We start from the raw sequence: 27,872 nt of genomic DNA on the forward strand, positions 1-27,872 counted from the left end.
ACCAACACGATGAAAACCTGCCCATTATCTCGATCCGCTTCTCTCCGTCAGCACAGTCGAAGTTGGGAACGGGACAACAGTGTGGCATGCAGGGCTTCACGTGATTGCTTCCCGTACCAGGCCTCGTCGCCGTGCTGCGAGCCCATTAGAGTAACGGTCCAGGAATACATGCGCGAGCGCTTTTTGCCAAGCGGCGTAATGTGTCAGCAGAACGCCTTGTGGGGCTAGTTGATTCATAGCTTTCGAAAGATGAAGCGCCAAAAGAGACATCACACTAATGAAGAAAGAACAATGACAGGACAAGGCGCCTTGTCCTGTCATTGTTCTTTCTTCATTATAGTGTGCTGTCTCGAGCATCTTTTGAAAGTGATGTGCGATTACACCGAGACGCTCGTTCTGCGCCATGACCAACAGTAAACAACAGTGCTTTGACGTTATAGCGTCTGTTATTCCATTGCGGACTAATTACTGCTCGCGTGGAGCGTGGCGTATTTTGCTGAAAGTCTTTGTCTCGGAAAAGGTCGCCTCCTTTTATTATTAAAGTTTTCGAGTCTGCTTCGTGCCCGCTCAGATCATCTGTTAAATCACCACAGTATCTACTTGCTTATGTGTGTGTTGTTAGTTGTGAATCACCCGATGTACATGAACAGTAAAAATTCAAAAGGTGGAAAATATATGTACCGTAGAGTACTGCGGTTTTCTCAGATATAAATAGAAAGGCGCGGAATTTTTTAATTAGCGAGAAATCTTATAGACAGGATCGCTAGATTTGGCATTCAGAGATATGGCGCTTCAGTAGTACCAATAGCGTTCCAGCACCGCCTCCGTGAAATATTCTACTCAAATTTTTGCGATGGGGAAAGAAAACTTTTGTCTTTCTTTATATTACGGTGAAAACCGCATCGTACTTTTGTCTTGACACATCCGAATATTCGTTTTTCTTTATTTTTATATTTTTCGTAACCTGGTACAGTGTATTGCTCTTTTGGGACGCAGCAGTCCCTATAGTGCTCATGGGTTCATGTATTGTGAACTTGCACTCTGATTCCGCTGTTAGATCAACACAAGACATCGCCTTTGTGGCGAAAGGCGAGTACAACGGACCCAGAATATTTAGCGGAGTAAATGCTATGACATGTAATTCAGATATACTTCAGGGGGCATACGGCGTTTCATCTCAGTGAAACATCTTTCATCTCAGCAGACACCATATGCCACGCAACACACTTGATACACGGTACCGAAAGATCTGTTTTTAACATCCTAACTCTCTATCAAAATGTTAAAAAAAAAGTTGTGCAAAGTTTCCACACCCACCTGTGGCAATCCGTAGGGAGAGTCTTTGCTTCCTAACACATATTCTCGTAGGTTCGAGCGGACGCTTTCGCTTTTCTTGATAGGTTCCTGCGAGAAAACGATTTGGGGGAACTCGTGATAATGCGCCGGATTGTTATAAACGTCTCCGAACTTACCTTTACGAAGTCTGCAGGGATGAGTACTTTGATGGGGGTGTTCTTGTACATCGAGATGTAGTCCGATACACTGCAAAGAGGTGGGGAGTTCGCTTAGCCGATTTGAACTCTGCCGACCTGCGGATTGGAGCAACCATAACTTTTGCGCCTTTCGTGTCTTACCGTTTCCAGGAGAGAACGGCCACAACGGCGACGACCACCAGGGCGATGTACAACACGATGAACGGAGTGCCAATGAAGGACGATGCTGCGTAAAAGAAGTAAGCGCAGATTATAAAGAAACGTTGAGTCTCGGTTACGGCGCTGTGCCGGCACTTAATATCTGAGACCCGCCGTGGTGGCATAGTGGCTATGGCGTTACGCTACTAAGCGTAAGGGCGCGGGATGGAATCCCGGGGGTGGCCTCATTTCGATAAGGATGAAATTCAAGAACGCCCGCGTACGGTGCATTTGGTGCACGTTAAGGAATCCCTGGTGGCCAAAATTGATCTCTAGTTCCTCACTACGGCGTGCCTAATAATGAAATGTTGGTTTCGGTATGTAAAACCAAAGTTTTCGTCTGATCTTTCTTTTATATATATCAGAGAGCATTGCAAATCCTAGAGCTGTTTAGATCTCGCAATAACATACGGAAAAAATATTACAGTTTTAGCTTGTGCGTAAAGATATTGCACTTCATGGACTACCAAAAAAGGTCGATGGCAGATGATGATGGTCACAATCTTGATCACTAATGGCATCACCTTCGACTCGTGCGGTGAGAAATACAGACCTACATCGTGAGATAATAAGATTTTACTACATCTGTTGCAATACAGAATTCTACCCACCTCAATCTTGAAAAGTTACATAACGCTGATGAAGAGACCGCTCCTTTTCTCATTTTCCCTACTTTTTTTTCCCTACCAATATTCTAGTCGTCTCTTGTGGACCTCCACCGCTTTAGGTTTCCCATGAGCTTTCAACTCCAGCCCTTCTGGAAGGTTAACATTTTCCTCCAGTTCTAACTATGTGCATATGTCTTCGGATATATACCGAAGCGGCAGTAGCAGCTGTGATAGCACCATTTTGTGAATACTTCTCCAACAACGTGCTAGATACGTTTCTTTCTTTCGCCGCGTTGTTGTCCTAGCAGAAGGGAAAAGGGACTCCAACTCTTACGATAGTGATTATTACTGCAGACGCCCTTGCAGTAGCACATTGCTAGAACAAGGTCGTTGCGGCTGCGGTTCTGTACGTGTCCTCCGAGATCGGGTGGTGCGCGCGTGGAGGCCATGTTCAGTGTGGTGGCGGTGGTTAATGCGAGAGCGATAGGATGGCACCACCAGCGCATTTGCGCGTGTACATGTCTTCGGTATCCTTTAAACTGTAGTATACCTACGGACAGGCTCAAAAGTCTATTTTACGAATCAAGGTGGGCATGTAATTCAGGAAGTACTTCAACAAACAACAGAGAACTTGTGAGTCGAAGTGTGAAATGAGATAATGACGCTAAAGTAACTATTAGTGTTAGCAAAAGTGAAATAAAAATAGCAAAGTCACACAAGCACCAACAAGAACATGCAAAAAATATCTAAAGTAGACAGAGGAAAGAGCCATGCACCGCTTGCAACATTTACTTATAATGCCTAATTTCTTTTTTTTTCCTATACGTGTTCTACAAATGTGCTAGAGACGGTAATCTATCAAAAGTGCAAGTTTGTAAGTCGAAACATAATTGCATTATAAAATTGATCTATGTATAGCTTATGAACAGCTTATAAACTACTATTATGCCTTCCTGTGGAAGTTCGCTTTTGTATAAATATAATATACATACCGCTTTTGCATATGTATAATATAATATATGCGTAATATACTAAGATGCTGGAGACAACTGCTCATAAACAGTGCAGCGTCAATGGATTGTCCACGGACTGACTTGCAGCTTAGATGAAGGTGGGTTCAACAGGCTGAAAGAAATATTAAAATGCGAAGGATAGAACCATCATTCTTTGTGAAATAGGGAAAAAAAGAGAGAGAGGAAACTTCTCGTAACGCAGATACGTTGTTCTCAGATGTAGAAAAAAAGCACCACAAGTGAACTGCCCTGCGCAACAGTTCGATGAAGTTCGGAAAAAAAGTGCCACGCCGGCGGCCTGATTGCTTTCTTGTACGCCACCTTTGGTTATGTTCCCGCTTCTTAATTGCAGCTAAACCACTGGAAATACCTACATTTCGCTTGAGTCTTGAAGATAAGAGGGCGATGATGAACCGTTGCTCCATCTTCGAGCACTGTCCTCACACTGGCATGATACGTGGTGGCTGGCTCCAGATCGGACAGGCGCACCGCCTTCTCGGGGCCCACGGCGTGATCGAAACACTGCGTGAGATCAGCGTCTGCGAAAAAGGAAAACGAAGGCTGTTTTTTCGCTAAGCACCAACTGCAACAAGAGAGAGAGAGAGAGAATGAAGAGGAAAGGCAGGGAGGTTAACCAGATATGAGTCTCCGGTTTGCTACCCTACACTGGGGATGGGGGATAGGGGTTGGAAAGATGATAGAGAGAAAAAAAATTGAAAAAAAAGGAAATAAAAAAAATATAAAAAATAAGAAGGGAACGCGCACACATGGAGACACACACACAAAAGGCGTTCCAGTTAAAGTCGTTCACACAGGCCGGTAGATCGCAAGAAGCGCAAAAGCGCTTGCACGGCCTTCTTCTGTGAAGGTAGGTCCTTTCGATGTTGTAGAATTCTTTTTTCGGATAGCGGTTGGTCGTCCAGTTGGTCAAGTTCGTGGCTAAGGCATGCCCTCTGTGGACTGTACTGCGGGCAGGCGCACAAAATATGGCCAATTGATTCTTCATGGCCGCAGTGGTCACAGGTTGGTGTGTCGGTCATCCCTATGCGGAAGGCATATGCTTTAGTAAAGGCAACGCCCAACCAAAGTCGATATAACAGTGTGGCGTCTCTACGGCGAAGCTATGATGGCGCTCGAAGACTTAATGTTGGATCAAGTGAGTACAGTCGCGTATTTCTTAAATGTGGCTCATTCCATTGCGACGCGGTGCACTGCCGAGCAAGTAGGCGGAGCTTCCGTGCCGCGTCAGTTCTAGAAACAGGAATTGGTACGTGACGCTCCTCAGTATGGGCTGAGCGGGCAGCGTGATCCGCCCGTTCATTGCCGATAATCCCGCAGTGACTTGGAAGCCACTGGAAGGTTATTTCATGGCCTGCATCACTTATATGGTGTAACGTCTCGGTAATATGGAATATTAGCTGTTCGTGCGGTCCGCGTCGTAAAGGTGACAGTAGAGACTGCAGTGCCGCCTTCGAATCGCAGAATATTGTCCATTTGTATGGCGGTTCATCACCAATGTGAAGAAGGGCAGTAAAGAGCGCTGCGAGCTCTGCTGCCGTCGATGTTGTCGCGTGGGTCGTCTTAAATTTAATTGTTGTAGCTTTCGCTGGTATGACGATTGCCGCTGCGGAGCTGCTTGGAAGGACTGATCCATCAGTGTAAATATGCGTAGAGTCACGGTAGTTCTCGTACAAATATAGTAGCGTGAGCTGTCTAAGGGCTGGTGATGACAGATCAGCTTTTTTCGAGATACCAGGTATTGCGAGGTTGATTTTTGGCTGAGCGAGGCACCATGGAGGGATCGAAGGTCTTGCAGCCGGAGTGAAACAAGCTGGCAATGATTCATCATATGCAGTTATCGTTTGGCTGAAAGATGTCTGTGGCCTGTCCGCTGGTAGAGAGGCTAAATGGTGACGAGGAGTCCTGGCTAGATGCCTTATATGGGTCCTGAGTACTTCAATGTCAATGTGGGTCTTGACAAGGTGGTCTCTAGCGATTGCTATCGTAGCCACTGTTGAAGCACTCTGAGGCAGGCCTAGACAGATCCGGAGCACTTGACCCTGAAGACTTTGTATTGTGCGTAGATTCGTTTTGCCTGTGTTATTTATTGCTGGCAAGCTGTATCGCAGAAATCCTAGAAAAAGCGCCCTGTACAGTTGTAACATGGCACTAGGCGACATTCCCCAGGTCTTGCCAGCGAAAAACTTGAACAGGTGGCAGATGCCTGTCAACCGTTTTTTCACGTATGATATGTGTGGGCTCCATGACAAGTCCCTGTCGATTATGACACCTAGAAACTTGTACGATCTGACCCGTCGTATTATTTGGCCATTTATCGTTACACTGTAGTTTGCCATGGGTTTGCGCGTAAATGGAACTAGTGCGCATTTCTCGGAGGAAACTTCCAGGCCTCGATTACGGAGGTAGATAGCAGTTTGTGTGGCGGCTCTCTGAATTCTCGCTCGCAACTGTAGGCGTGTTACTGCAGATGTCCATATGCAGATGTCGTCCGCGTACATTGATAGCCTGACTGTGGTTGGCACGTGCTCAAGGAGAGCAATTAGTGTTAGATTAAATAACACGGGGCTAAGTGCACCGCCCTGGGGGACACCGCGGTAGCTATAATGTAGAGAAGTATGGCCTCGGCCTTCCTCGGTGCTTACAAAGAAGGATCGCATGGATAGATAGCTCCGTATCCATTGAAACATCCGACCACCCACTCCTACCTCTGCGAGAGCAGAGAGGATGGCTTCATGCGTAACGTTGTCATACGCCCCTTTAACGTCGAGGAATAAGGATGCGCAGAGACGCTTACGGCATTTCTCATGTTGAATGTAGGTCACCAGGTCGACGACGTTATCGATCGATGATCGACCGCGTCGGAAGCCCGCCATGGCATCTGGGTAGGTGTTGTGGTACTCCAAGTACCACTCCAGGCGTCCTAGGACCATCCTCTCCATCACTTTGCCCACACAGCTCGCCAAAGCGATCGGGCGATATGATGAGAGCTCCAACGGCGACTTGCCAGGCTTCAGCAGTGGAACAAGGCGACTTGTCTTCCAGGTTGTTGGTAGCGTGCCATTTCTCCAAGATTCATTATACACCTCAAGAAGAACTCCTCTCGCTCGCTCCCCCAGGTGACACAGAGCTCGGTAGGAAATTCCGTCAGGTCCTGGCGCTGATGTGCGGCTACACAAAGCTAATGCTGCCTTAAGTTCGTGGATCGAGAATGGTAGATCCAACCGGGGATCACGTGGTGGCGGACAGCTGCTCGAAGGCGATGGAATGTTGGTAGTTGTGAGTTGGCCGGATAATCTGGCGCAGAAATCCTCTGCCACGTCAATCTCCGATCTCCTTCGAGAGAGGGCAAGCGCCTTGAATGGGAATCGCTGTACGGGAAGTGTCCGCAGTCCGCGCACCGTTCTCCATAGTTGAGATAAAGGCTTGCGTGGATCTAGCGACTCACAGAAGGCAGCCCAACGTTGCGATTCGAGCTTGTCTAACCGGCGCTGTATCTTCTTTTGCGTGCGCCTGGCGGTCCGTAGATCGTCCATTGTTTTCGTACGTCGGTATCTTCGTTCAGCACGTCGTCGGATTGCTCGAAGTCGTTCTAGTTCCACATCGAAATCATTAAGTTTTGAGGAGCATGTTAGAGTACGCATAGTGTCTTGCACCACGCTCTTGATTGCCTCTTCCAAGTCGAAAGATGGATTGGCGTCGCAGTGTTCTTCCATAATAGACTGAAATTTAGGCCAGTCCACTCTTTGGATCGTATCCCGTATTTTGGAAACGGTCAATCCTCTGATCTTGATGTACGTGGGGATATGGTCGCTTCCGTGCGTCTCTATGTCCGCAAACCACCCTGCACGTCTGACTAGGCTTCGTGAGACGAAAGCCAAGTCAAGACAGCTGCTGTACGTGGAGCCACGTAAGAACGTAGGACTTCCATCATTCAGCAGCCAAAGTTCATTACTGGAGGCGAAAGAAACCAGTGCTCTGCCTCTTGCGTTGATGATCGGACTTCCCCAGAGTGTATGATGAGCGTTGAAATCGCCAATGATGACCCAGGGATTGGAAGTTGAGGAAAGGATGTCTCGTAGTCTTTTGTAATCAAATCGACTTGACGGAGATAGGTAGGCGCCTACAAAAGTAAAGGCCAGATTCTTTTTCCTTACGTTTAGGCATATATATTGATTACTGTCATTAGGTGGTACAGGCTGATGAGTGTAGGTGAGGTCACGGCGAATAAACACCAAAACCTTACTGTTTTCATAAACAGCTGACGACATAAATGATTCATATCCAGAAAGCCTGATTTTGTTCGATAAGTTCGGCTCGCAAATGACGATAATGGGAAACATATTGGCGACACGAAGCGACGGAAGTCCGAAAGGCGCGCTCTGAGTCCGCGGGCATTCCACTGAAAAATAGCTGCTTGTCGGACCTCTTCCCTAAAAGACCGTGGCTGTAGAGCCATGATCTACTCAAGGGTTGCAAGCACCGGACTCAGAGCGTCCAGTACTTGAAGCGCACTTCTGGCAGACGGTGTGTGCATGTTGCTTAGCAGCACGCGAATGGCATTCATTAAAGGCCTGATAAGTGCTATCACTTGCTCATCTGTTTTCCGCGACTCCTCGGATACAGCACCTTGCTGTACTGGGGGCGTCTTCTTCTGCGCCTCTTCTGGCGGTCGTGTACGCGGAAGTGGCGGCCATTCCTTTGTGGAGAGAGATCTGGCAGTTTTCTCCCTTCCAACATCGGTGTTCGCAGTGCTGGAAACATCTGCTGATGATGATGCTTGACGAGGTGACTTTTCCTGAAAGCTTGATGTTTTCCGCCGGGAAGACCTTCGTCGGTGACGTCGTCTTCGCCGTACTTTCACAGCAGCCTCTTTGTGGGTAGAGTTGTCTCTCACCATTTGTTTAAGAATGGTGATCTCTTTCTTGATCTGGGGACAGTCTTTGGAAGAGGCGCAGTGATCACCTTGACAGTGAGGACACTTCAACGTTGTTGCGCTGCAGTTGTCTTCTGAGTGGGGTTCGGCACATCGAGGGCACACGGCCGAATTTCGGCAAACACCCTTCACATGTCCAATCTTCTGACAATTGAAGCATTGCATTGGTCTTGGAATAAATGGTCGAACCTGGTGGCGAAGGTGGCCGACCTTCACGTAGGGTGGAAGGCAGTCGCCTTTGAAAGTTATCCTCACACAACGTGTGTTGCCGAGGCGACCAACATGCACAATCACGTTGTGTTCGCTTGCCGGTTTTATGAGAATTGGGAGGTCTGCATTAGATATTTCATTGTCAATGTCATAGATGACTCCTGTTATTGTGGCACCATTCGTTGGCACGATGGATCGGACCTTGATGTTTCCCAGCTGCGTTACATGTTGTAGTATGGTCAGTGCACTCGGGTTCATCACATCGATTGCCAGGATGTTTCGCCTAGTGTTTATCCTAACATCCTTGATCTCATTTGGCACGGTGTTTTCTAGATACACGGAGAGGGCTTGCCTGTTGAGGACGCGCAGGTTGTCGGTAGCGTTCTGTGGCACAAACAGGATGGAGTGAGGCCATCGCTGAGGAGCTGTTTTCACAGTGTTCGAGCTGGACGCCGAAGATGAGTTGATAATTCTTCGTTTGGCCTTGCGGTACTGGACAAGTCGAAAGCTGTCTTCCGAGGACTCGTCACCTGATGCGCAGTACAGCTCTGTGTCCTCGCTACCACTCGACGTATTTCCACGCTTCCTCGAACCGATGTCCGCGGGTGAACGGGAACCGGGAGGATCCTCGGGGTGTTGTACATCCATCACCGCGATGGAGGGGGCGGTAGACCCCACAGGTGCAGTAAGAAGTCCAGAAAAACACAGAGACGGGCGAGATGTGTTCCGCAAGAGAAGCACTTCGTCTTCCTTCCTTTTCAACAACTGCAACAAGACTTTTTACTGCGGCTATATTGGTTGTATGGCGGGGGCTGTCCACACGGCAACATGCAGTGCATCTGGCGATGGCTGCGCTCTAAATGTACACGAGGCATTGTAACACTGCTGCTCACAGTGCGGTACTAAATTTGAAATACAGAAAACACGAGGAAAGCTTGTTTCATTTGCCTCGCGCGTGTCACCAGAAACGAAAGGTTTTAGTGCCAGTCTTGGCACGTTGGTCGAGTTGATTCCCGAGTGCTATAAAACGGCGCTCCGCCTTCTATTGTGAAAAATATTTGGAATCAATCCCCCGCGTTTCCTTGTACGTTGTGACGGCTAGTGTGGTTCAACTCTGACCGACAAAGTAGTGCATGTGAGCCCACCTCCCTTCTGCGTAATCAAGCAAGAAATCACGGCACAGAACCTCTACATAAGATGTTGCTTAATTGGAGTCTCTAAAACACACATGCCTCTTGGCGTAATGCAATAGAACGCCGTCCCGCTTTTTCTTTTTTCTTTTTTCTTCTTTTCTTTTTCCAGACAACAACATTTCGCACCGCCCAAAGTTTTCGGGAACAGTATTTTATTCAGTGGGAAAATTTGATGCCAAAGGAGCAGTATTTCCTTGTCGTTACTACAGAGATACGCAAACAATGCAGCGCTGTACTATAGACTTACAACTGCTCCGCAAGGACTTTTCGGGACCGATTGCCGAGATTTCAGGCCTCAATAACGTACCTGACCCATTGTGTAGGCTCGTATCAGCTGCTCCTTCCAAGGACGTCTCGTTTCGTTCTGGCTCGTCCTGACCCTGGATGGCACATACACGTACAACTCGCCTGGAGACGAGGCCGGAACACTTTGTGAGGAAAGCAAGCTGCACCGCCGTGTCGGTGATTTCATCGTAGTGCACGGCGTCTCGTCCTTCGAATAAGTTCTGGTACTCTGGAACACGCAAATAGACACCTTGACATGAAAAAAAAAATTTTTTTTCGATAAAGAGCACGATTCACCCCATTGGCGAACGCATTCTAAACGGAAGTCACCGACGCGCTGAGGTCTCTGACATTGGTGCAGTCAAAAGTTCGACGGAACACGGTTTGATTGGATAGTAGTATCATCATGAGTGGAACAGGCGATCAACAGAAAAAAAAATAATAATGAAGAAACTGGAAGTAGTTTATGTATTTATGTCACTACTACATGACAGCACATAAATAAACTAATTGACGTTTCTTCGATATATATATATAGACAACGACTATATTAACTATATATTGCAATAATTTTGACTTTGTTACAAGCACTGCCTAATGTACTAAGGAGAACGCAAAAATAACACGGTCATTGACTGGCAAGACCAAGACAATGAATTCACGAAAGCTAACATTCGTTGGTTCCGGTGCTTGTAAGAGCGAAGGGGGGAGTGGGAGGAGAGGGGAAGGGGGGAGGTCAGGCGGGCTGGGGGTTTTCAACGAGGAGATCCCAGATGTTTGGAAAGCATTGCAGCGCACAAGTAATGTTGTTTGCATTCGTATACACGAATTCACGGAAACAGCTGGGGATCCTAAGGTATGCATTGCTAGTACTCTAAATTAATGTCAAGCCATCCAGCTACTCTTGCTACTCTTCAAGCGCATTTCCTTACCCCACGCGAATGTTAATGAGAAGTTGTGCTGCATTGACAACCCTTCCATTTTGCGCATCAGAATACCTGCCAATACCTATCTAACGCCAATACGGCCATCTTTATTAGCTTGCCGGTTGTTACGTTGAAAAACTGAAACAGCGCACCACTGACGCCGCAGCATCATCCGTCGGAGGCATATTTGTTGACCGCCGCATATTGCCGATCATCACAGTCACTTCGTTTGTTCAGAATAGCGACTATCATAGCTTTCAATTTAGTGAATCCTCAATGGTTCGTTGGCTTTCTGTTTAGGTTAAAAAAAAAACGTTTTATAATGCCTCATCTGTATAGCTGTCGCAATCGTTTGCGCATGTTACTTTGTTCCTGATCGCGCGTTCTTTTTCTTGTGCTCCCCTGAGGAACGTTGCAAAGGGGTTCTTTCTGCCATAGCACAGCCATTTTCTATGCTAGCCGTACGTTTCGTGTCACCAGAACGCGTCTAGCTCCTTCGTGGTAAGCGCTTGCTGGATGGCAGATGGGTCGTTTTAAACGTGCATCTAGAAGGATCCACGAATCGAATTGCTAGCGCAATTGCGCGTCTCAAGTAAGATTGGTTCGATTGTCTCACCTTTGCTGCGAGGAACAATGCAGTCGATCCACACCATTGGCGACACGGCCCGCGCCGATCGAGTAGCGACGCCGTACCTGCACATTCCCGCGAACGCGCAGCCGACCGCAGTCATTACGTCTCCGGCCGACTTCACCGTCGCCCAGGACACGTCGCCGGCGCAGGACTCCGCGTCCTTGCCGTCCTGGCTGCACCAGAACAGCGTGTAGTGGTGCACCTGGTCGGACCACCTCTTCTCCCACTTGGCGAGAGAGAAGCGAGACGCGGAGTCTCTCCCTTCGCTGATGTAGGCGTGTTGCACCGGTGGCAGGACTGCGGCAGCGAGAAACGCCGCATATAGAAAGAATCGTGAGAGTATTCGGCGCTGTCTAAGCGCGGCTGCATCGAATGCCACCGGAATCACCGACACCGTCATCAACCTATTTAATGTCCAGTGCGAAACGAAGGCCTCTTCCGGATATTCTCTAGTTAGCCCTGTATAGCGCCGGCTGACCCCATCTTATGCCTGCATGTTTGCTGATTTGATCCCGCCGTCTAGTTCTCTGACGTTTTCCATTACACTTCCCTTCGGTTGGCGCCAACTCTGTAACTCCAACTGCGGCACCGGCTATCTGTCCAACGCATTACATGTCCTCTCCAGCTACATGCCATTCTCTTAGCCTCAACTAGAATATCGGCAACCGCCCTTTGCACTATAATCAACAGCACTGTCCTTTTGTCTCATAACGTTAGGGGTAACTTTTCGTCGGATCGATCGTTGTGGGGTCTTTAGCTGAAATGTGACCGCCTTTAAAAGAGACTGCGCTCCTGGTCTATACTGACTATACAACGCGACACGAGTCTATCAGCTTTAACCAGAAGCAAAAGAAATAATATATATATATATATATATATATATATATATATATATATATATATATATATATATATATATATATATATACTTTGACAAAGGCTTTGGCACTCCTAATGCTAACGCCTTAAAATTCGATACATCAAATAATTGGACACACCCAAACATTCCCAAACCTAACAAACGTTTGCGACGAATACGTTATATTCGGCTTTATCATCTCGAAAAACGAAACTATAAGCGTGGTAAGAATTAATTTTTGCCAGTGCCTCGAACTGTTTCTCAGCATCACTGGGTTAAAATACCGTTCTGAATTCGCGAGATATCGCGTACACCTGCTCCGGTCCGCACCCGGCAAGCTTTTGTATGGCTTTTTGCAGCGAACTCCCCAAGCCCGATGTATTGATTGTCAAGTTCGTTAATAAGGGGAGATGATGTTGCGTGAACACGGTTCAGTAAGTTCGACACAGAGAACAGCTCGGTATGTCTGCGTTCGTTCAATTGTACACGTTACTGCTGCGTTTCCGTCTCTCGTCGCTTATGTTCGCTTCGCGCGATGCGAGGTGGGTTTGTTTCACTTACGGAGGTCGGCGCTGGGCACGAGCACGCGGACGCCCACGTGCGAGCGGCCCAGCTCGTTCTCCGAGTACAGGTGGAACGTGTAGCTCTCCACGCGGCTCAGGTTGAACAGGTCCGCGTAGGAGCGCTCGCCGGACACCCTGTGCGAGCCGCAGTCGCCGCTGCTGCTGCACCAGTGCAGCACGTAGCTCATGTGGTCGCCGTTCCACAGAAACTTGGGCACTCGCTGCACGCGGAGTTCGTGAGAAAACGGGGGAGAGGGAAATATGCGAGGAGGAAAAGTCGGCCGTGCGTGTGAAAGCATCTCTCCATTGACGTTATTTGTTCAAGCACACTGTGAGCCCTATTTCTTGATCATGCAGGAGAGAGAGAGAGAAAGAGAGAGACAGTGTGTAAAGGTTATTGAAGAAGGGAAATGTTATCTGGGGAGAAGCCCTCAATACAGGGGCCCTATATGATGGCGCTTGCGACGTGCATTGCCCGGTGGGCCAGCTTGCGCCAGGCTCATTTAATACAATAGTCTTCGGAACAACACGAGTGAATACATGCATGTATAAGAGCAAAAAAAAGAACAACGTATGGCCAAACAGAATATTGAAAAGAGCATTCAGCAAGAAAGTCAGCCGACACATCGCAACACGCGACGTTCACATTGTCAGCCAAGTTATGAACAACATTTTCAAAAGCCAGAGGCATCATTATGTGCAGCCCTTCATGGGACAACTTGGCAGAACATCACTTTTCTGGGAACAACCAAAATTTTCGCTTAACACGTGTGGCGAACTGGTGTTAGCATTCATAACATCGCTTGGCAGCCTGTTCCACAACTTTACAGCTGATGGGAAAAGTGGCAGGTGATATTCCCCCACTTCTGCTTATTGGTTAAGCCTCCTTTTAAAACTTCGCGTTCTTATACATGTTGCCGGAGATTGAGCCTGAAACTGCCTCTTCGTGGCGACTGGGGCGAAACTGAATAATTTGTATTTGATCCGCTGCCTCGCCCATCTCGGATGCTATGCTTGTTAAAGCAGCATAATAGATTGCTTCGTTGATTCAGAAGTCTCAGACAGGGTCCCTTGTTGACAGGGTGGTAAGAAGCAAGAAAGTTGTAAGTGGGGTGACACAATCTACACTCGATCGTCTTGTCGCGACCAACGTTTAACAATATACTTGCGAAATGCGAAAAACGTTCTGTTCTCAGGCAACCTACAATACGATTTGAATAAAATTTCTCTCCAGTTGAGAATCAGGATAACATCCAGTGACCAGATATTTACCCGTACTTCAAGCATCATCATCATGATCAGCTTTTATTTATGTCCACTGCAGGACGAAGGCTTCTCCCTGCGATCTCCAATTACCCCTGTCTTGCGCTAGGTGCTTATTGCGCCTGGAAGTTTCCCAATTTCATCACCTCGCCTAGTTTTTCTGCCGTACTCGACATCGGTTCCCTTCCCTTGGCACCCATTCGGTAACTCTACTGGTCCACCGGCGATCTACCCTCCGCTATACGGCTTGCCCAGCTCCGTTTTTTTCTTCTCCTAATGTTGTATAGAGTATCGGCTCTGCTCTGGAATATCTCTGGCCCGCACCACTCTCTTCCCGTTTCTTGACGTTACGCCTAATAGTTTTCGTTCCATTGCAGTTTGCGCGGTCCGTGTTCTCGAGTTTATTTGCTAAACTCGAAGTTTCTGCCCTGTATGTGAGCACCGGCAGAATGCAGTGACTGTACACTTTTCTTTTCAATGGCAGCGGTGAGCTCCCAGTCAGGATTTGTTAATGGCTGCGGCATATACTACAAGCCATATTTATTCTTCTGTAAATTTCCTTCTCATGGTCATGGGTCCCCTTTGATTAGTTGTCCTAGATAAACGCACTCCTGTACAGCACATGTACTTTCGGGGATTGAACCCGGGACTAACGCCTTTTTCGTGGCGGTCACTCTACCATCTCAGCTAACCAGCAGGCTAGCACATCGTTGAGTGAGGCCGAATAGATCTGATAGACATTGAACATGGCAATTTGGTTCTGCGTAAATATGCAAAGTGGAGGAATACTTTTTATACGAAAAGCTGGCAAATTTCAAAGAAAATGAAACGTGCAAGCTGGTAGGTTGGCAACTCTGCGCCGGAAGCTTATATTGCAACATGCGTTTAAAGAAGAATCAGTGTTGCGTTTATTGCAGGGAACAAGCTGACTTTGCAGTGAGATGGTACGTGTGTGTCTACCAGTTCTCGCTTTGCGACAATTCGGCGTCTTGCTCATCCAGTGAATATGAACCGACATAATGCAACGAGTCTTTTCCGTCGATTTTACTCTGCTGGTATCGTCCACCGCCTCAGTGACGGTGATTCTGGCGATAACGTGGCCACGTCGGTGGCCAAAGCAATGACCAGGCAAGAAAGGAAGAACAATTGCAATACTGCCTTAACATACTATAAACCATGATCGGATAGATCTAAATCGGCCCTCTTTGTATTACTACAACAGTTTTGTATGTTCTTGAGTTAAGGAAACAACCGCATGAACAAGGGAGCGTAAGTCGTTACCTGATAGTAAAGTCGAACTTTCCGGCGGTCTTCGAGGTCCTGGATGATGAAGCTGTTGTCAGCCACTTTGGGCAACACTGTCGGTCCTGAGCAGGAAATGCGCATAATATTTAGTTATTGTGGCATACTTCTCCGGCACAAAGGAAAACCGAATCGCAGGATGTTGCGTATTTACGTTTAGTAATATCGAAATAAACTCCCCTTTGTTAACACGGTGAAATAATTGCGGCTATACCAGCGGACAACTTTTCTGGCTGCGAAGCGAAAGCTATGGGGCAGGAGATTCTGCACATGTATTCACAGGCAGTGTCGTCCGGGCGCCATTTGGCACCACTTTCGGTTTCGGTTTTTCCGTCGAGACAGGCACAGTTAACTCGGCGTGTATTTCTGGAGCTAATCGATGTTTAAAAGTTTCCTATATGTATCGAGTTCTGAGCAGCGAGCTACGGGCAACCTGTGTCGGCGCCCGAAGCGGCCGTATAGAACGCGCAGCTGCATTTTAAACTTGAAACGGCCGCTACACAAATTGAATACTTCAGAAAATAAAGACCGGGCAGTTCTTGCTCACGTTTCAGTTCCCTTTTTGTTAATGCCTCCCAGATTAACGATATCAAATTAAGATAGCCTGCCGATGGCATCAGTCAGCCCACAAGATCCAGGGGTAGGGTTCAGAATTAGGGCAAAATTATAATGGATTATGGTTAAGAATAAGATGTGGGATCATTTATGACCCCCGGTGCCTTTGGGGTGAATGAGAATTATAGTTAATAAGCGGTGCCGCATTTCATAACCTTTATGCCGCTTTTGTGGCGCCTGGTGTGCCGTCTGCACTTATTAGCCGGCAGGACTTAACCGGCCGGGCTGGCTTAGCGGCTGTGGCGTCGCGCTGCTGGGCACGAGGTCGTGGGATCAAATCCCTGCCGCGGCGGCCGCACTTCGATGGGGGCGAAATGCAAAAAACCCCGCGGTCGCGTGCATTGGGGATGCGTTAAAGATTCCCTCGTGGTCGAAATTCATCCGGTGTCCCCCACTACGGCGTGCATCATAATCGAGTCGTGGTTTTGGCACGTGAAAGCCCAGAATTCAGTTTAGCTGACAGGACTTACGTGCTTTGTCGGTCTTGCAGTAGCGACTGTGGCTGAAAGGGCTCCATACTTTGTCAGTGGCCTTAGCGAACTTGACCCTCACTGAGAACTCATACCGCGTGTTCGGTATGAGCTCCTCGACAGTGGTAGCGTGCCTGTTTTGAACCTGTTGGAAAGAAAAGTTGGTCAAACGTCTTTTGTGGCGCGTCGTTCTTGAAGCCTTTATAGGCGCATTTATCTGATCTTCCCGACCAGTAGTTTTTCGTGCGTTTTGTAAGTGAAGGTTCGAATCATCCAAACCCTATAAAAATACTGGCGAGCGCCACAGCGGCTTAAGTGATTTCCTCTAAAGTGCACAGTACCTGTTCCTACGAATCAGTTTCTGTTGGAACATCTATAAAAAGTAGTGGATGCGCCTTGACGTCATACCCTGGCTCGAGGTGCCATTCTGGACGTTTTCGATTTCGCCATGTTGCCAAATTCTGCAGTGGCGGCGTTCTGAGGCAACCAGAGAGGTCGTAGTATAGCCCCCCTGAGGCAATAATAGCCGATAATATAGCCACGTTTGACTATAGGCGATATTTGATAATATGGCGGATTTTGACAATGCAGAGAACTCAATTTTCACTCCCTTCCTGCAATCGCAATACCCCAAAAAACGAGTGCAGCGTACTTCTTTTTCTTTTTTTTTTTTCGTTTCATTACAGGGGAGGGTTTGCCACAAGGCATACAGAATCAAAGAAAGTTAAATGTTTCCAGCTCTGTATCCTGCACGAGCATGAACCACAGCAGTGTCTTTGCAATCTTCTTGTCCATCACCAAGCGGTTGTAGTTTTCAGGTAATGGGGGCTTCAGTTCAACCTTTATTATTTTGTTAAAGCAGATCGCCCGCGTTCCAGGACTTATACAAAGAAGACAACCCGCACCAATTTAATCGCAGTACCCGATGACATACCTCGCAGTCAAAACTCGAAAACGTTACTCGCAGCTCAAAACTCGAAGGAACGCTCAGCGGCGTTCGTGTGGACATTAATGCTTTCGCATTCACAGCTCATAAGAAGTGCTTAGGAGTCCTCGGATTCTTTTTTAGTTATTCATACTTTACCGTCTTGAATCTTAGGTACCTTCGCCATCCAGAGAGAGAGAGAGAGAGAGAGAGAGAGAGAGAGAGGGGGGGGGGACAAATGAAAGGCAGGGATGTTAACGAGGGCTGAGCCCGGTTGGCTACCCGGTAATGGGGGAAGAGAAACGGGGAGGGAAAGATTAAATGAAGACGAGAAAGTCCGCTGTGGATATCGCCGAAACAATAACAGTTCCCTGCTCTTTATCACAGACGGTCGCTCTGTCCGGTAGCCTCCAAAAATGGCACCAACGCTTTTGGGCATCGAGTGTGTCCAGTCTGAAGCCCGTGACTCGGTGCTAGCCGCATACCATCTTTCTCGCCGCATACCATCTCGCTCTTGCCAGAGAATTCAGCGAGCACTCCGCGTTTCCTGAATAGGCACGCTCTATATTTATACTTAGAAAATATGGCTCACAATGAAATTAAGTATGCGACATTCAACACGAGAAGAAAGATTCAGGCCATTGATGTTATCAACAGGAGCGCGCTGGGCACACTGCGTCATATAACGCAGCTGAGTAACGTCAAATTGCGGTGTAGTATACACCTGCAGACAGTACCACCACACACGGCGTCGTCTATGATATTCTGCATGGATATACTGAACGCGGATTTCACAATAGTTATAAAACCTGGTAGTGAACGAGTTGACATCGTGCCCATGGGCCACCTTGGTAGTACACGCTGTGTCAAGGTTACATTTAAGTGTGACTCCATCCCCTGATATATCAAGGTCGGCCACTTTTGTAATACAGGTCGCCAAATTAATCCAAAACCACTTCGGCACCTCAGCTGCCTAGAGCTTGGGCGCGTGAAGGCCATCTGTATACAGGCCCAGTGGTGTGTGAAGGGTGTGCGGAGAACTACACACACACAAAAAATAAAGAAAGAAAGAAGAAGACCTGCGGTGCAACTATCTTCAAGCGCTGGAACTGCCAGGGCTCTCATGGCGCCACTTCCAAAAACTTCATTGAAGTTATGAATATCCAATTATGAACCCGCAAACATCTCTCCGTTAGCGGGTTACCGGAGGAGCGTAAACGTGAGTGGCAGCGTTGGTGGCGCCACCTGGACACGCAGAGCTCAGCCAAAGACGGAGCTGTTATTGCAGGTACTTCGTTCTCATTGCACAGTTCTGGCAGCGGCGTAATCGGGAACGCAATGACTGATAAATTGTTTTTTTTTTTTTACAAGAATACTGATGAAGCACGAAAACGTGTCTGCAAGGCATTGTGGTTAGTCGAATCGTCACGAGGTGTCGCTCCCAGCGTCCATTAGCCCGCCATTTCGCAAACGCCGTTGCGTTTACCTAAATACCGAACACGCAGAGGCTCCCCATTGCCGGTGATGCCAGCACCGGCTTTTCGAGACCAAATTTGGCAACAAATTGAGGTATGAGTCTAACTTTCATAACTTTGCTGAGTGCCGTATGTCCGAGAAGCGAGTGTGGCAATGATAGAAGACGTGCCTCACCGCTGCTATAGAAGTTAATCGGTAGCCACGGTGACAAGGCCGTAACAAATCTAAGGTAATGTATAACTGAGTTGTCCTCCCAGTTCAAGCACGTGGACTGCCGACGCTCTCACACTTGTAGGTTAAGACGCGCAACTCCAAAAGACGAAGCGAGAAGCTAAATTCCGCGGCTGCGGCATCTATACAGCTTACCGATATCAAGATGTCTTCGCCGTTGTCCTGTTTTACGCTCACTTCATACACGACGTCGGGAAACGTCGATATACGAGGCAAACTCGTCCAGTTCACGCTGGCATTGAACGCCATGGCATTGCAATACACGCGCTTCGGGGGTTCGAGCACCACTGGAAAAAAAAAAAAAAAAATGAAGAAAAGGCGCTTTTATAGACGCCACGCAGTCATGTACATTTATCTTAACTCAAGTTCACAAAAAAATATTATGTTTTATGAAAAATTTGTAGCCATATTTTACTTAATGCCGGTTTCGTAGCATTTAGTATAGAAAATTCAAGATTAAAAAAAAATTCAAGGCCCTGAGGAAGCAGCTTAAAAAATAAAAGCACTGTGATGCCCGACAGTTCCACTACGAAACACTGTTCCTTAAAAAAAAAAAAACAAGCAAACGTTGTTTTTATAGCACACGGAATATTGAAATAAGATGCTACTTTCTGAAGTCTCTATCGCATAAACCAACACAAGCCACCATAAGAAAGATGGCTCTATAGTCAAGATGCTAATCTGACTGAATTGACTTGCCGCCTGTGATTGGAAAACCTTTTCTGTTACCTGTCTCACTTTTTGTTCTTCCTTTTTTCGCTTATTTTTTTCTTGTTCCTTTTTTTTCTCCTCTCGCTCTTTGCCGTCTTTACAACCCCTATATCCCCCACTCAAGTACAGGGTAGGGAAACGGAAATTCGCCTCTGGTTAACATCTCTGCCTTCCTTCCTCCCCATCCCTCCTCTCTCTTTCTCTCTCTCTCGTGGTCAACCGCACAAATTAAATTCAATAAGCTTAGTAGAAAGCAAAATTCAATATTTCTTTATCGCTTCGCGACATTTCAGGATTTCCAATCCTGAGTATGGCATTTTCACAGTCACGGGTTTTTCAAGGGATTCAGAGATCGCTACAAAGCCGGTAAAAGTCTCCATAGCATCACAGACAGTCTATCCTGCGTCCAAAGGTCTACTTTTTTTGGACATCGGCTTTTACCTTTTCTTTTAGCATTAAGCCAATAAAGATAAGCTAAACTATTCTGATATAAGATTAAGCTACGAATGCAAGCTCCACTATATGTCATGCGTTTCGTCTATATTTTGCCAACGGTTTCGGTAAATATTCATACTTTTTGTTTGAGACGTTACGCTGCGCTATCATCTACCACAACAAAAGAATGTTTATTACATTTCAAATGCAACTCCACATGCCGCGGCAATCCAGGATGAAAAAGAAGGAAAAGTGAAGGCTACGAAGCGTCACGTGGTACTAAAACTGTTGAAATATTGTTTAGGCACGGAAATTACGTTTATCTGAACAAACTCCAAGAATTGACTCCTTGTGTACCTTCGGGGTCGTGCTATCGTAAGCCCGTGTCATGTGATCAAGCAAGCAGCGTTTTTTTTTTTCGCCGTTCGCAAGATATTAGCTGAAAATGTAAACACACGGCTGGATCTTCCACACGTGTATACGACACATTTCACATCCCGTTGCAACGGTTAGCAGACAACCAAACAATGAGACCCACCATTGGCGAAGTGGTCCACAACGTATTCCCATTGCTTAGCGCCAAACATGTTGCTTCCTACGACCTCGAAGCGGAGGACCTCTTCTTCGATCCGGTAGATGAGCCTTCCAGATGTCTTCAGCTGACATGTTAAATTTCGGGGCTCGATGCCCACGGTTTTGTTACACTCGATGCGGCTGAACACTGTTGTCGGCCTGTTGGTAAACCAGAAAAAAATTAAGAAAGACCGTTTCTCGTCCTATGTTCGTGACGTGCCTTTCAAACTTCTTAACGTACAGCAGAAAAGAATGTTTACCCAACTCGCAGGCTGACGGCGTACCGTGTCTCGACCCGGTTGTCCGGAGTCTCCCAGGTACACTGGAATGTTTCAAACTTGTCTCCCGAGCACGTAGGGGCAGGAGGCATCTGCGGAAAGTCTGCAATGTCCAACACAATTGATTTCGTGCTTACTCTTACACATATATATATATATATATATATATATATATATATATATATATATATATATATATATATATCGATGTCATCACGTTAGCGTTCTGAGGCGCCTTCAGTGCAGCGCTAAACTTTTCTATCACTTTTAATGCTTCACCTTGGCTGAAACTGATCTTTTTTTTCCTTTTTTTATATACAAACGTACCAAATTCAGTGCCATAGTTTCCGAGCAAAACGATTTCTCCTTTCCAATGTACTTGGATAGGAGCTTCTCAGGTGAACCTTAATCTGGAAGGAACATTGCCGATGAATGCAAAGTTTAGGCCCGCAGCTGTGGCTGAGGGGCTATGCGTTTTGCCGCGGAGCACACCGGACCTGTGCCGTCCCGCCAAAATTTGTGTACAAAAATAGCTCGCATCAAACTATAAGTGCGACAACAGCCGTGTGACACTCCTCTCTCTCTCACTCTCTGCCCCCCTCCTCCACGCCATGGAGGAAAGAAAAAAAAAACAGGAGAGGCCCTGACGTCACGTTTTTCACGCCGGAAAGGCAGCCATCTTCGTGTGTGCCATCTGCATTTGCATCTCCATTCAGCTTGCCGGAGAAAATGGGCGCGAGCTTTGAACTTACGTTGTGACGAGCCACCGGAAGTGTGCGCTGCTGACGTAACTTCTGTAACAGCTTTCGTGAAGCTGACGCGCTTCTGTGTTTTTCCACAGCGCGATGAAGTATACGACTAATATTACTTCTCGGAGGCCGACAGCAACAGCGAGAGCTTAAGGAGCGCGGTTGCTTGGCAGCGCGGATGGTTGGCTCCCCAGTCCCAGTGCTCCTTTGCGAAAAACAACGCGTGACTTCCGCCACACACTCTCAAGCTCATCCGGGCTGGCCGGGGCCTCTCCTATGCCTTCCTTAATCCGTGCATCGCGCTAGGGTCCCATTTTGTTCCCTTTACTTTTGTTGCCGACTTCTTCCCTTCCCTGTAGCGGACTGCTTGAATCTTCTTTCTTGCAGACTTCACTTCTTGCCTCTTGTGCTCCTCTCTTCGGGGAGCCAACGAATGGGACAAACCCGTTACGGGTTATTTTTCGTGCTGTCCAAGAATGTTCACGCGGCCATCTGCACGTGCACAATGGTCCAGGTTGTCCGTTCGGACACACACGCAGTGCTAGATGCCCAATTGCATATAGCCAGTGGCCCAAATTGTTGGGTAACGTTCGCATACTTTCGCGTACTTAGCTCATCTTCGAAGCGTTGTGTGGGCGTTAAAAAAAAAAAGCCCAAGCATTAAAAGTAAATCGCAGGCTTGCGCACTGGTGTCCGTCATATCCCGAGTTATTTTGCGACGTGGAACTCTGTCAGTAAATCAATCACACAAACACTTGTGCTCCCTAAGGACATTTGTCGCAACCGCCGCTTCCATTGTGCTCACGCGTTAACGGTCACCGACCCACATGCAAGCCGCCGTCGATGGCCTAACATATCATAGAAAAAAAAATCGTTCGCACTGATCGGCATTGTTACAAGCAGCACTCAACGCTCACACATAACAGCTACCAACACATGACGATCAGCTGATGGGAGACGCCGCCTGTATGGCAAACAAGAGCAACAAAAGGCGCTTCCTCTTGAAAATACAGGTTTTATTCGATACGGATTGCTGACAAAGCGCCTTGACAAGCTTGAGCCTTCGATCAATATCGGCGTTCGTTGAATTGTGCTCATTGTTTCCAGTCGCCGAATGCGTGATCTTATCGAAAGAAGGGTGATTCCTGGAGCGACCAACAAGCATTCTACCTCACGGATGGCTTTGCCGCAATGTCTTCTCAAGCCCAAAGCAGCGAGGTCATTCGGAGAAATTGCGAAGTCGTCACCTTGGCCAACTATGCTGCGCAATTTGTGATTACCATGTACCTTTCAATTATCGGAGAGCGTTGTGTCGTGTTTCCTAAATATTAACTCCTACAGCTACTTTCAAATAAAGATTTATAAAAATTTACAAGGTCCGTAGCAGCTCTCGTGGGCAAAATTAGAGGGTTTCACGAGCCTTCAAAGAGCAGATAAACCATATGCAAGGATTAAAGCACTATCATGCCCGACAATTTGGAAGCGAAACACTGTCTTAAACGACCACCGGACATTTTTTTTAATGCACACAGAGTGCAAAAAAAAAAAAAAATTGTGCTTGCTCAGCCTCTTTCACAAAAACCATGACCAGCCACCACAAGCAAGATGGCTGCCTACCACAAAGACGCTAATCGAATTGGATCGCATTAAATCGGATTGCATAACCGGTGTGCCGGTCGTGATCCTTCTCCTGCAGTAATAAGCGGGAAGAGAAAGGAGAGAGAGACCACGAAGGCTATGCTTTTGTCAGCTGTATGCACCGGAAGAGATTCGTGAGAAAGAAGCGCGTTTGAATAGACGGCAGCGCAAAAAAGACACGGATGGAGACGAGACGACAAGGATGAGCGCTCAACTTCCGACAATATTCCGAATGATTGACGAGTATATGCGTGCTGTCCGAGCCAGGGGCTATTTCAGCTCTTTGTCGAAAGCGTGATGGATGCCATGCTGACGCGTCCCATCCCCAAGTCTGGACATCCGTTCAGGTTGTGCGATTTCCCGTGTCACACGCGTTTCACTCTTCTTGATAACGGATGTGTTTACAAGGTTTACAGGATAACGGATGTGGTTACAACACTGAAAAACGGTGGGACGCAGCTCTACGCAGTCTGATGTCCCAACGTGGGAGCGGCCCTCTTCGGCCTAGGAAACTAGCGCGACCTAATGGACCTCAATAGAGTTTTTCCATCCATCCGTCCATCACTCTATGAAATATATTTTGTTTCCGTATATAGAGAAAACGCGTGGCCGCCATATGTTTTACCTTAAACGCATTGTGAACGAACTCCCGGCTCGGTGAAAAAAACGCAAGTCCGGGAACAGCATACGCTGCTGTGAAGATAGCCAAATTTTAGTGGTAGTGCGGGGAGCGTGGATCTCGCAAGTGGATCGCCGACGTCACCTTTTGATCAAACACTCTCTTTTCAAACGAGGCCTTCTCCTCAACCGCTTCGAAGCGGCCGCCGGCTTGCATATATGCCATGTGCAATATTTCCCTAGACGGCTGCTTTTGACCGACAGCTGACAACAACCACGAAGGGTGCTTGGATCAGTCCGTTTCTTTCTACTGTTACTGTGCATATTTATTGAAGCAGTTTATTATGCACGCAGAAGCAAGCGAAAGTCAGCTTTCCCGACTTTCGAAAATACTTGCAGATACTTCCGGAAGAAGCCGATCGTTTGCTCACGCTCGGCCGAGCCCGCCCGCATATGAATTAAACTTTGGCAGCCCTACTTATCGGTGTTGTAGCCGCTGGGTCTCGCTAATTTCGTTTAGTTTTGAACACGCAACTAGCCCCGTACCACACAACACTTTAGGTCAGACCACACGTTCGCTTGCCTGTGCGCGCTCACTCCTGCCTGCACCCACCTAGGCACCTTGGCCGGCGCCGATTCGTATTAATGTCTTGACAGCGCTGGTGCCATATTTGTTTGTGAAATTTCTACAACTTCGTCGCCGGCTAGTAGTGCACACGTTTAACTTTCAATGCGTCCGTACGGGTCTGTACGTGTTACTCTCTTTGTCTGTCTGTCAAAGTAGGAAGAAACAAAGGTAACGTTCACATGCTCTCTGTCTGCATCGTTGCGCAGCTGCATGATATTTTCCGGCACCTTGGAAAACTCCAACTATTGTCTTCAACGTCCAAAAACCACACTATGCGAAGCGCCCCGGAACGATTTCGACCACCCGGCGTTCTTTGGAGCTTACTCAAAACGTGGTACACCAGTGCATTGGCGTTCCGCCCAAACCAGGACGCGGTTTCCGCGACTGGGATTCGAACGCGCAACCTCTTCCTCGGCAGCGCAACGCCATATTTACATGAGCCACTGCGGCGTATAATGCCACCTCGGAGCTCTTGTTGTCGCACTACTTCTAGATAAAATTACCGCGTCACCTTGACCAGAATGGAATATGCGAAATTGATTGAAGGGTAACTTTAATAGTCGTTAGCGCTCATTACAGTTTTCAGTCTGTATTTACATCCCCGGCGCTGTAGGTACCGTCTCACACGGGCATAAGCTGCCGTCAGGCGCGCCATAAAACTGTGGGTCGGACGATCTTGGCAAGCTGCCCTGTCGTTTCCGCAACCATCGTGATGTCCAATATCTCGTTCACGACTCGCTCAGAAGTGTCCGCGGGATCGAGAGCCTTACGTCAAAGCCGACGGCACCTTATCGCTGACGCCTAGGCTTTTAGGTGCGACGCCGTAAAGCGAAGGCCAATGTCACGGCATTTGTATCGATTTCCAACAGGGAATGCGTGTCGATCACTCCACTGGTTCGACAAGGACGACTCTCGCATCGAAAGGCACCGCTATCTTTTACGACGAAGCTGTATACCTCTACCTTCCAAGGAAATTTTCGTGTCGTAAGCAAAAAACTCCCCATACGTGGGCCGATCCCAGAGATACTGCAATATCGAGCCGACCCGTGGCGGAGGTGAAGCAGGCGTTAAGCGCTCACCATACGTGGGCCGATCCCGAAGATAGTGCAATCGCGGGCCGCGGCCCGTAGCGGAGGTGCAGTTCGCCATTAAGAGGCCCACATGCACCGCTTCGATGGTCATCCTTCTTCACCGAGTGGAAGGGCACCAATATTTTTTTTCTCTCTCTCTTTCTTTATGTGGAAGACTCGTGAGGGACGTTTGCTTCCCGCTTGTGCTGACGTCACGATTGCGAGGACGTCCAAGAAACTCGACATCGTGTTGCGTTCTGAGCACTTGTCCTCCTCTGTCCCAGCTCCACTGTGCACCCAAAGTTGCCACAGACTCGCGTTGCACTTATAGGATCTGATTCAGACACTCCGGAATCTGTAGTATGGAAATGACTAACAATGTTTTTTGAACTGTACAGTAATGAACATGGCGTGAAGGACGACGTTAGTGAGCATGAGAGTAAAACGAGCACACCCAGGCGGAGTCATGAAAGTATATTTACTGAAGCGGCAGATGAACTTTCAACTCAGCACGACAACGAGAAAACTTCCGCACTTACAGCTTAAGATTTTCTAGAACGCGCTCTCGTAAACAGATATTTCTATGTTCTGTTGACCCTAAATAGACACATTAGAGACTTATAGTGTATCCTTACTCGTTTGCACTTTTGTGTATTTTCAGCATATACAGCACAGACGAGTTATGGCTCGTCATTAGGTCTAACCTGCAGGGTTCTCAAAGTGCGTTCGATAAACCCTAAATGCTTTAACATTGTCCACAGTGGGCTTCGGGTGACAAATCTCAGGCGATCGTATCATCTGAATTTCGCTTGAATGGCAATCTTATCACCGATATTGTACGGCATAGAAGTTTTACGCACCAACGCCACAATGTGACTGTTCGAGAACCCGTACTTGATGGCTCGATGCGGATTGAATCTGACCACCCGGAGTTACGCCACGTGCACCCAAAGCTCACTAGACGAGCGTTTTTGCATTCCATTTCCACCAGAATTTTTCTTCTCCTTCTTCTGCTGCTGCTGCAGTCAAAAATCGAACCCGCGAACTTGTGCAGAGACGGAGAACGCCACAGGCGTCGAGCCGGCACGGTATAGTCAATGTACAGACCATCTGTAAAGCACCTATGAACTAATTTTATCTCTTGTCACCTTCTCTCATCCTTCAAAAACCTTTACCCCGTCACATGGCAGCCAGTTCGCTCTTACAGTGGCCTACCTCGCTGCTTCTCCCTCTTTGTTTTCTTCCCCTACGCCTCAGGCACACTGAGCCTCCTCGTTTCTTCTTACATATTGCGCTCCTGCCCAAGCGCAGGGTAGCCAACCGGGCTTGACCATTATTAACATCCATGAATTTCTTTAACTGTCGCTCTCTCTTTCTCCCTTGAATAATATCTCGACAGTTTCTCTAAGTGATATGCTCAGAAGTCTGTGAACGATAATACAATGAAACACTTGTTAACGACGTCTGTATACGTGTGCAAACTGGGTAGACTTTCTGTAGCCAGAAGAACGAGTCTACACGAAGACCGTAAAGAAGCAGATTCAATAATAATTCAGGTTGCATTTCTCTTGCTGTATGTGTACGTTTTACAATGGAGGGGTTTTGCCTAGCAGCATTTGTTGTAGATTTGCCGCGGTGGGCCGAAAACAAGTCAGTCGGTGCTATGGCGAAGCGGGCAAGCAGTGCTTCTCTTCGTTTTCACCAGCACCGGCCCATTGCCTTCAGTAGAGTTTATATGGTGTTTTGCACTGAAATTCTATTACATTTGCTAGCCCTGCTGTTGTCAAAGTGAATTGTACATACATTTCATGATTACTCCTTTTTATTATCTCTCTTTGTTAATCCGTTGTAGTTTTTAACGTAATGCTTGATATAAAAAGTAGAAACTATAGGGCTGCTTGCTGTAGAATAGTACAGACTTCGGAAAACCAGCGCCGGTCTTCCGAAATCTGAACCA

The 27,872-nt window shown here is 47.4% G+C and overlaps 1 protein-coding gene and 1 long non-coding RNA gene across 3 annotated transcripts in view; one reads left to right on the forward strand and one right to left on the reverse strand.

Annotated features, from left to right (window-relative positions):
• Window positions 1-27,872, reverse strand: part of LOC126539138 (uncharacterized) — a 72,753-nt gene that overhangs the window by 4,541 nt on the left and 40,340 nt on the right. Inside the window, exons 3-14 of one of the 2 annotated variants that reach the window (XM_055075204.2) lie at window positions 21,195-21,315; window positions 20,900-21,093; window positions 19,351-19,502; window positions 16,584-16,728; window positions 15,478-15,554; window positions 12,932-13,154; window positions 11,497-11,808; window positions 9,977-10,183; window positions 3,687-3,851; window positions 1,635-1,719; window positions 1,473-1,542; window positions 1,318-1,404 (exon numbers count right to left, since the gene is read on the reverse strand). In XM_055075204.2, coding sequence (XP_054931179.2) covers window positions 1,318-1,404; window positions 1,473-1,542; window positions 1,635-1,719; window positions 3,687-3,851; window positions 9,977-10,183; window positions 11,497-11,808; window positions 12,932-13,154; window positions 15,478-15,554; window positions 16,584-16,728; window positions 19,351-19,502; window positions 20,900-21,093; window positions 21,195-21,315 — 1,838 coding nt within the window. Of the gene's footprint in view, window positions 1-1,317; window positions 1,405-1,472; window positions 1,543-1,634; window positions 1,720-3,686; window positions 3,852-9,976; window positions 10,184-11,496; window positions 11,809-12,931; window positions 13,155-15,477; window positions 15,564-16,583; window positions 16,729-19,350; window positions 19,503-20,899; window positions 21,094-21,194; window positions 21,316-27,872 lie in introns of both variants that reach the window. The other variant, XM_055075203.2, reaches the window with a different exon arrangement.
• Window positions 1,653-27,872, forward strand: part of LOC129386879 (uncharacterized) — a 243,197-nt gene continuing 216,977 nt past the window's right edge. The window contains exon 1 of the long non-coding RNA XR_011891046.1: window positions 1,653-1,732. This is a non-coding gene — a long non-coding RNA (uncharacterized lncRNA). The remainder of the gene's footprint in view (window positions 1,733-27,872) is intronic.

This window comes from Dermacentor andersoni, chromosome 11, assembly GCF_023375885.2.
Source record: "Dermacentor andersoni chromosome 11, qqDerAnde1_hic_scaffold, whole genome shotgun sequence".
Classification (NCBI taxonomy): Eukaryota; Metazoa; Arthropoda; class Arachnida; order Ixodida; family Ixodidae; genus Dermacentor; species Dermacentor andersoni.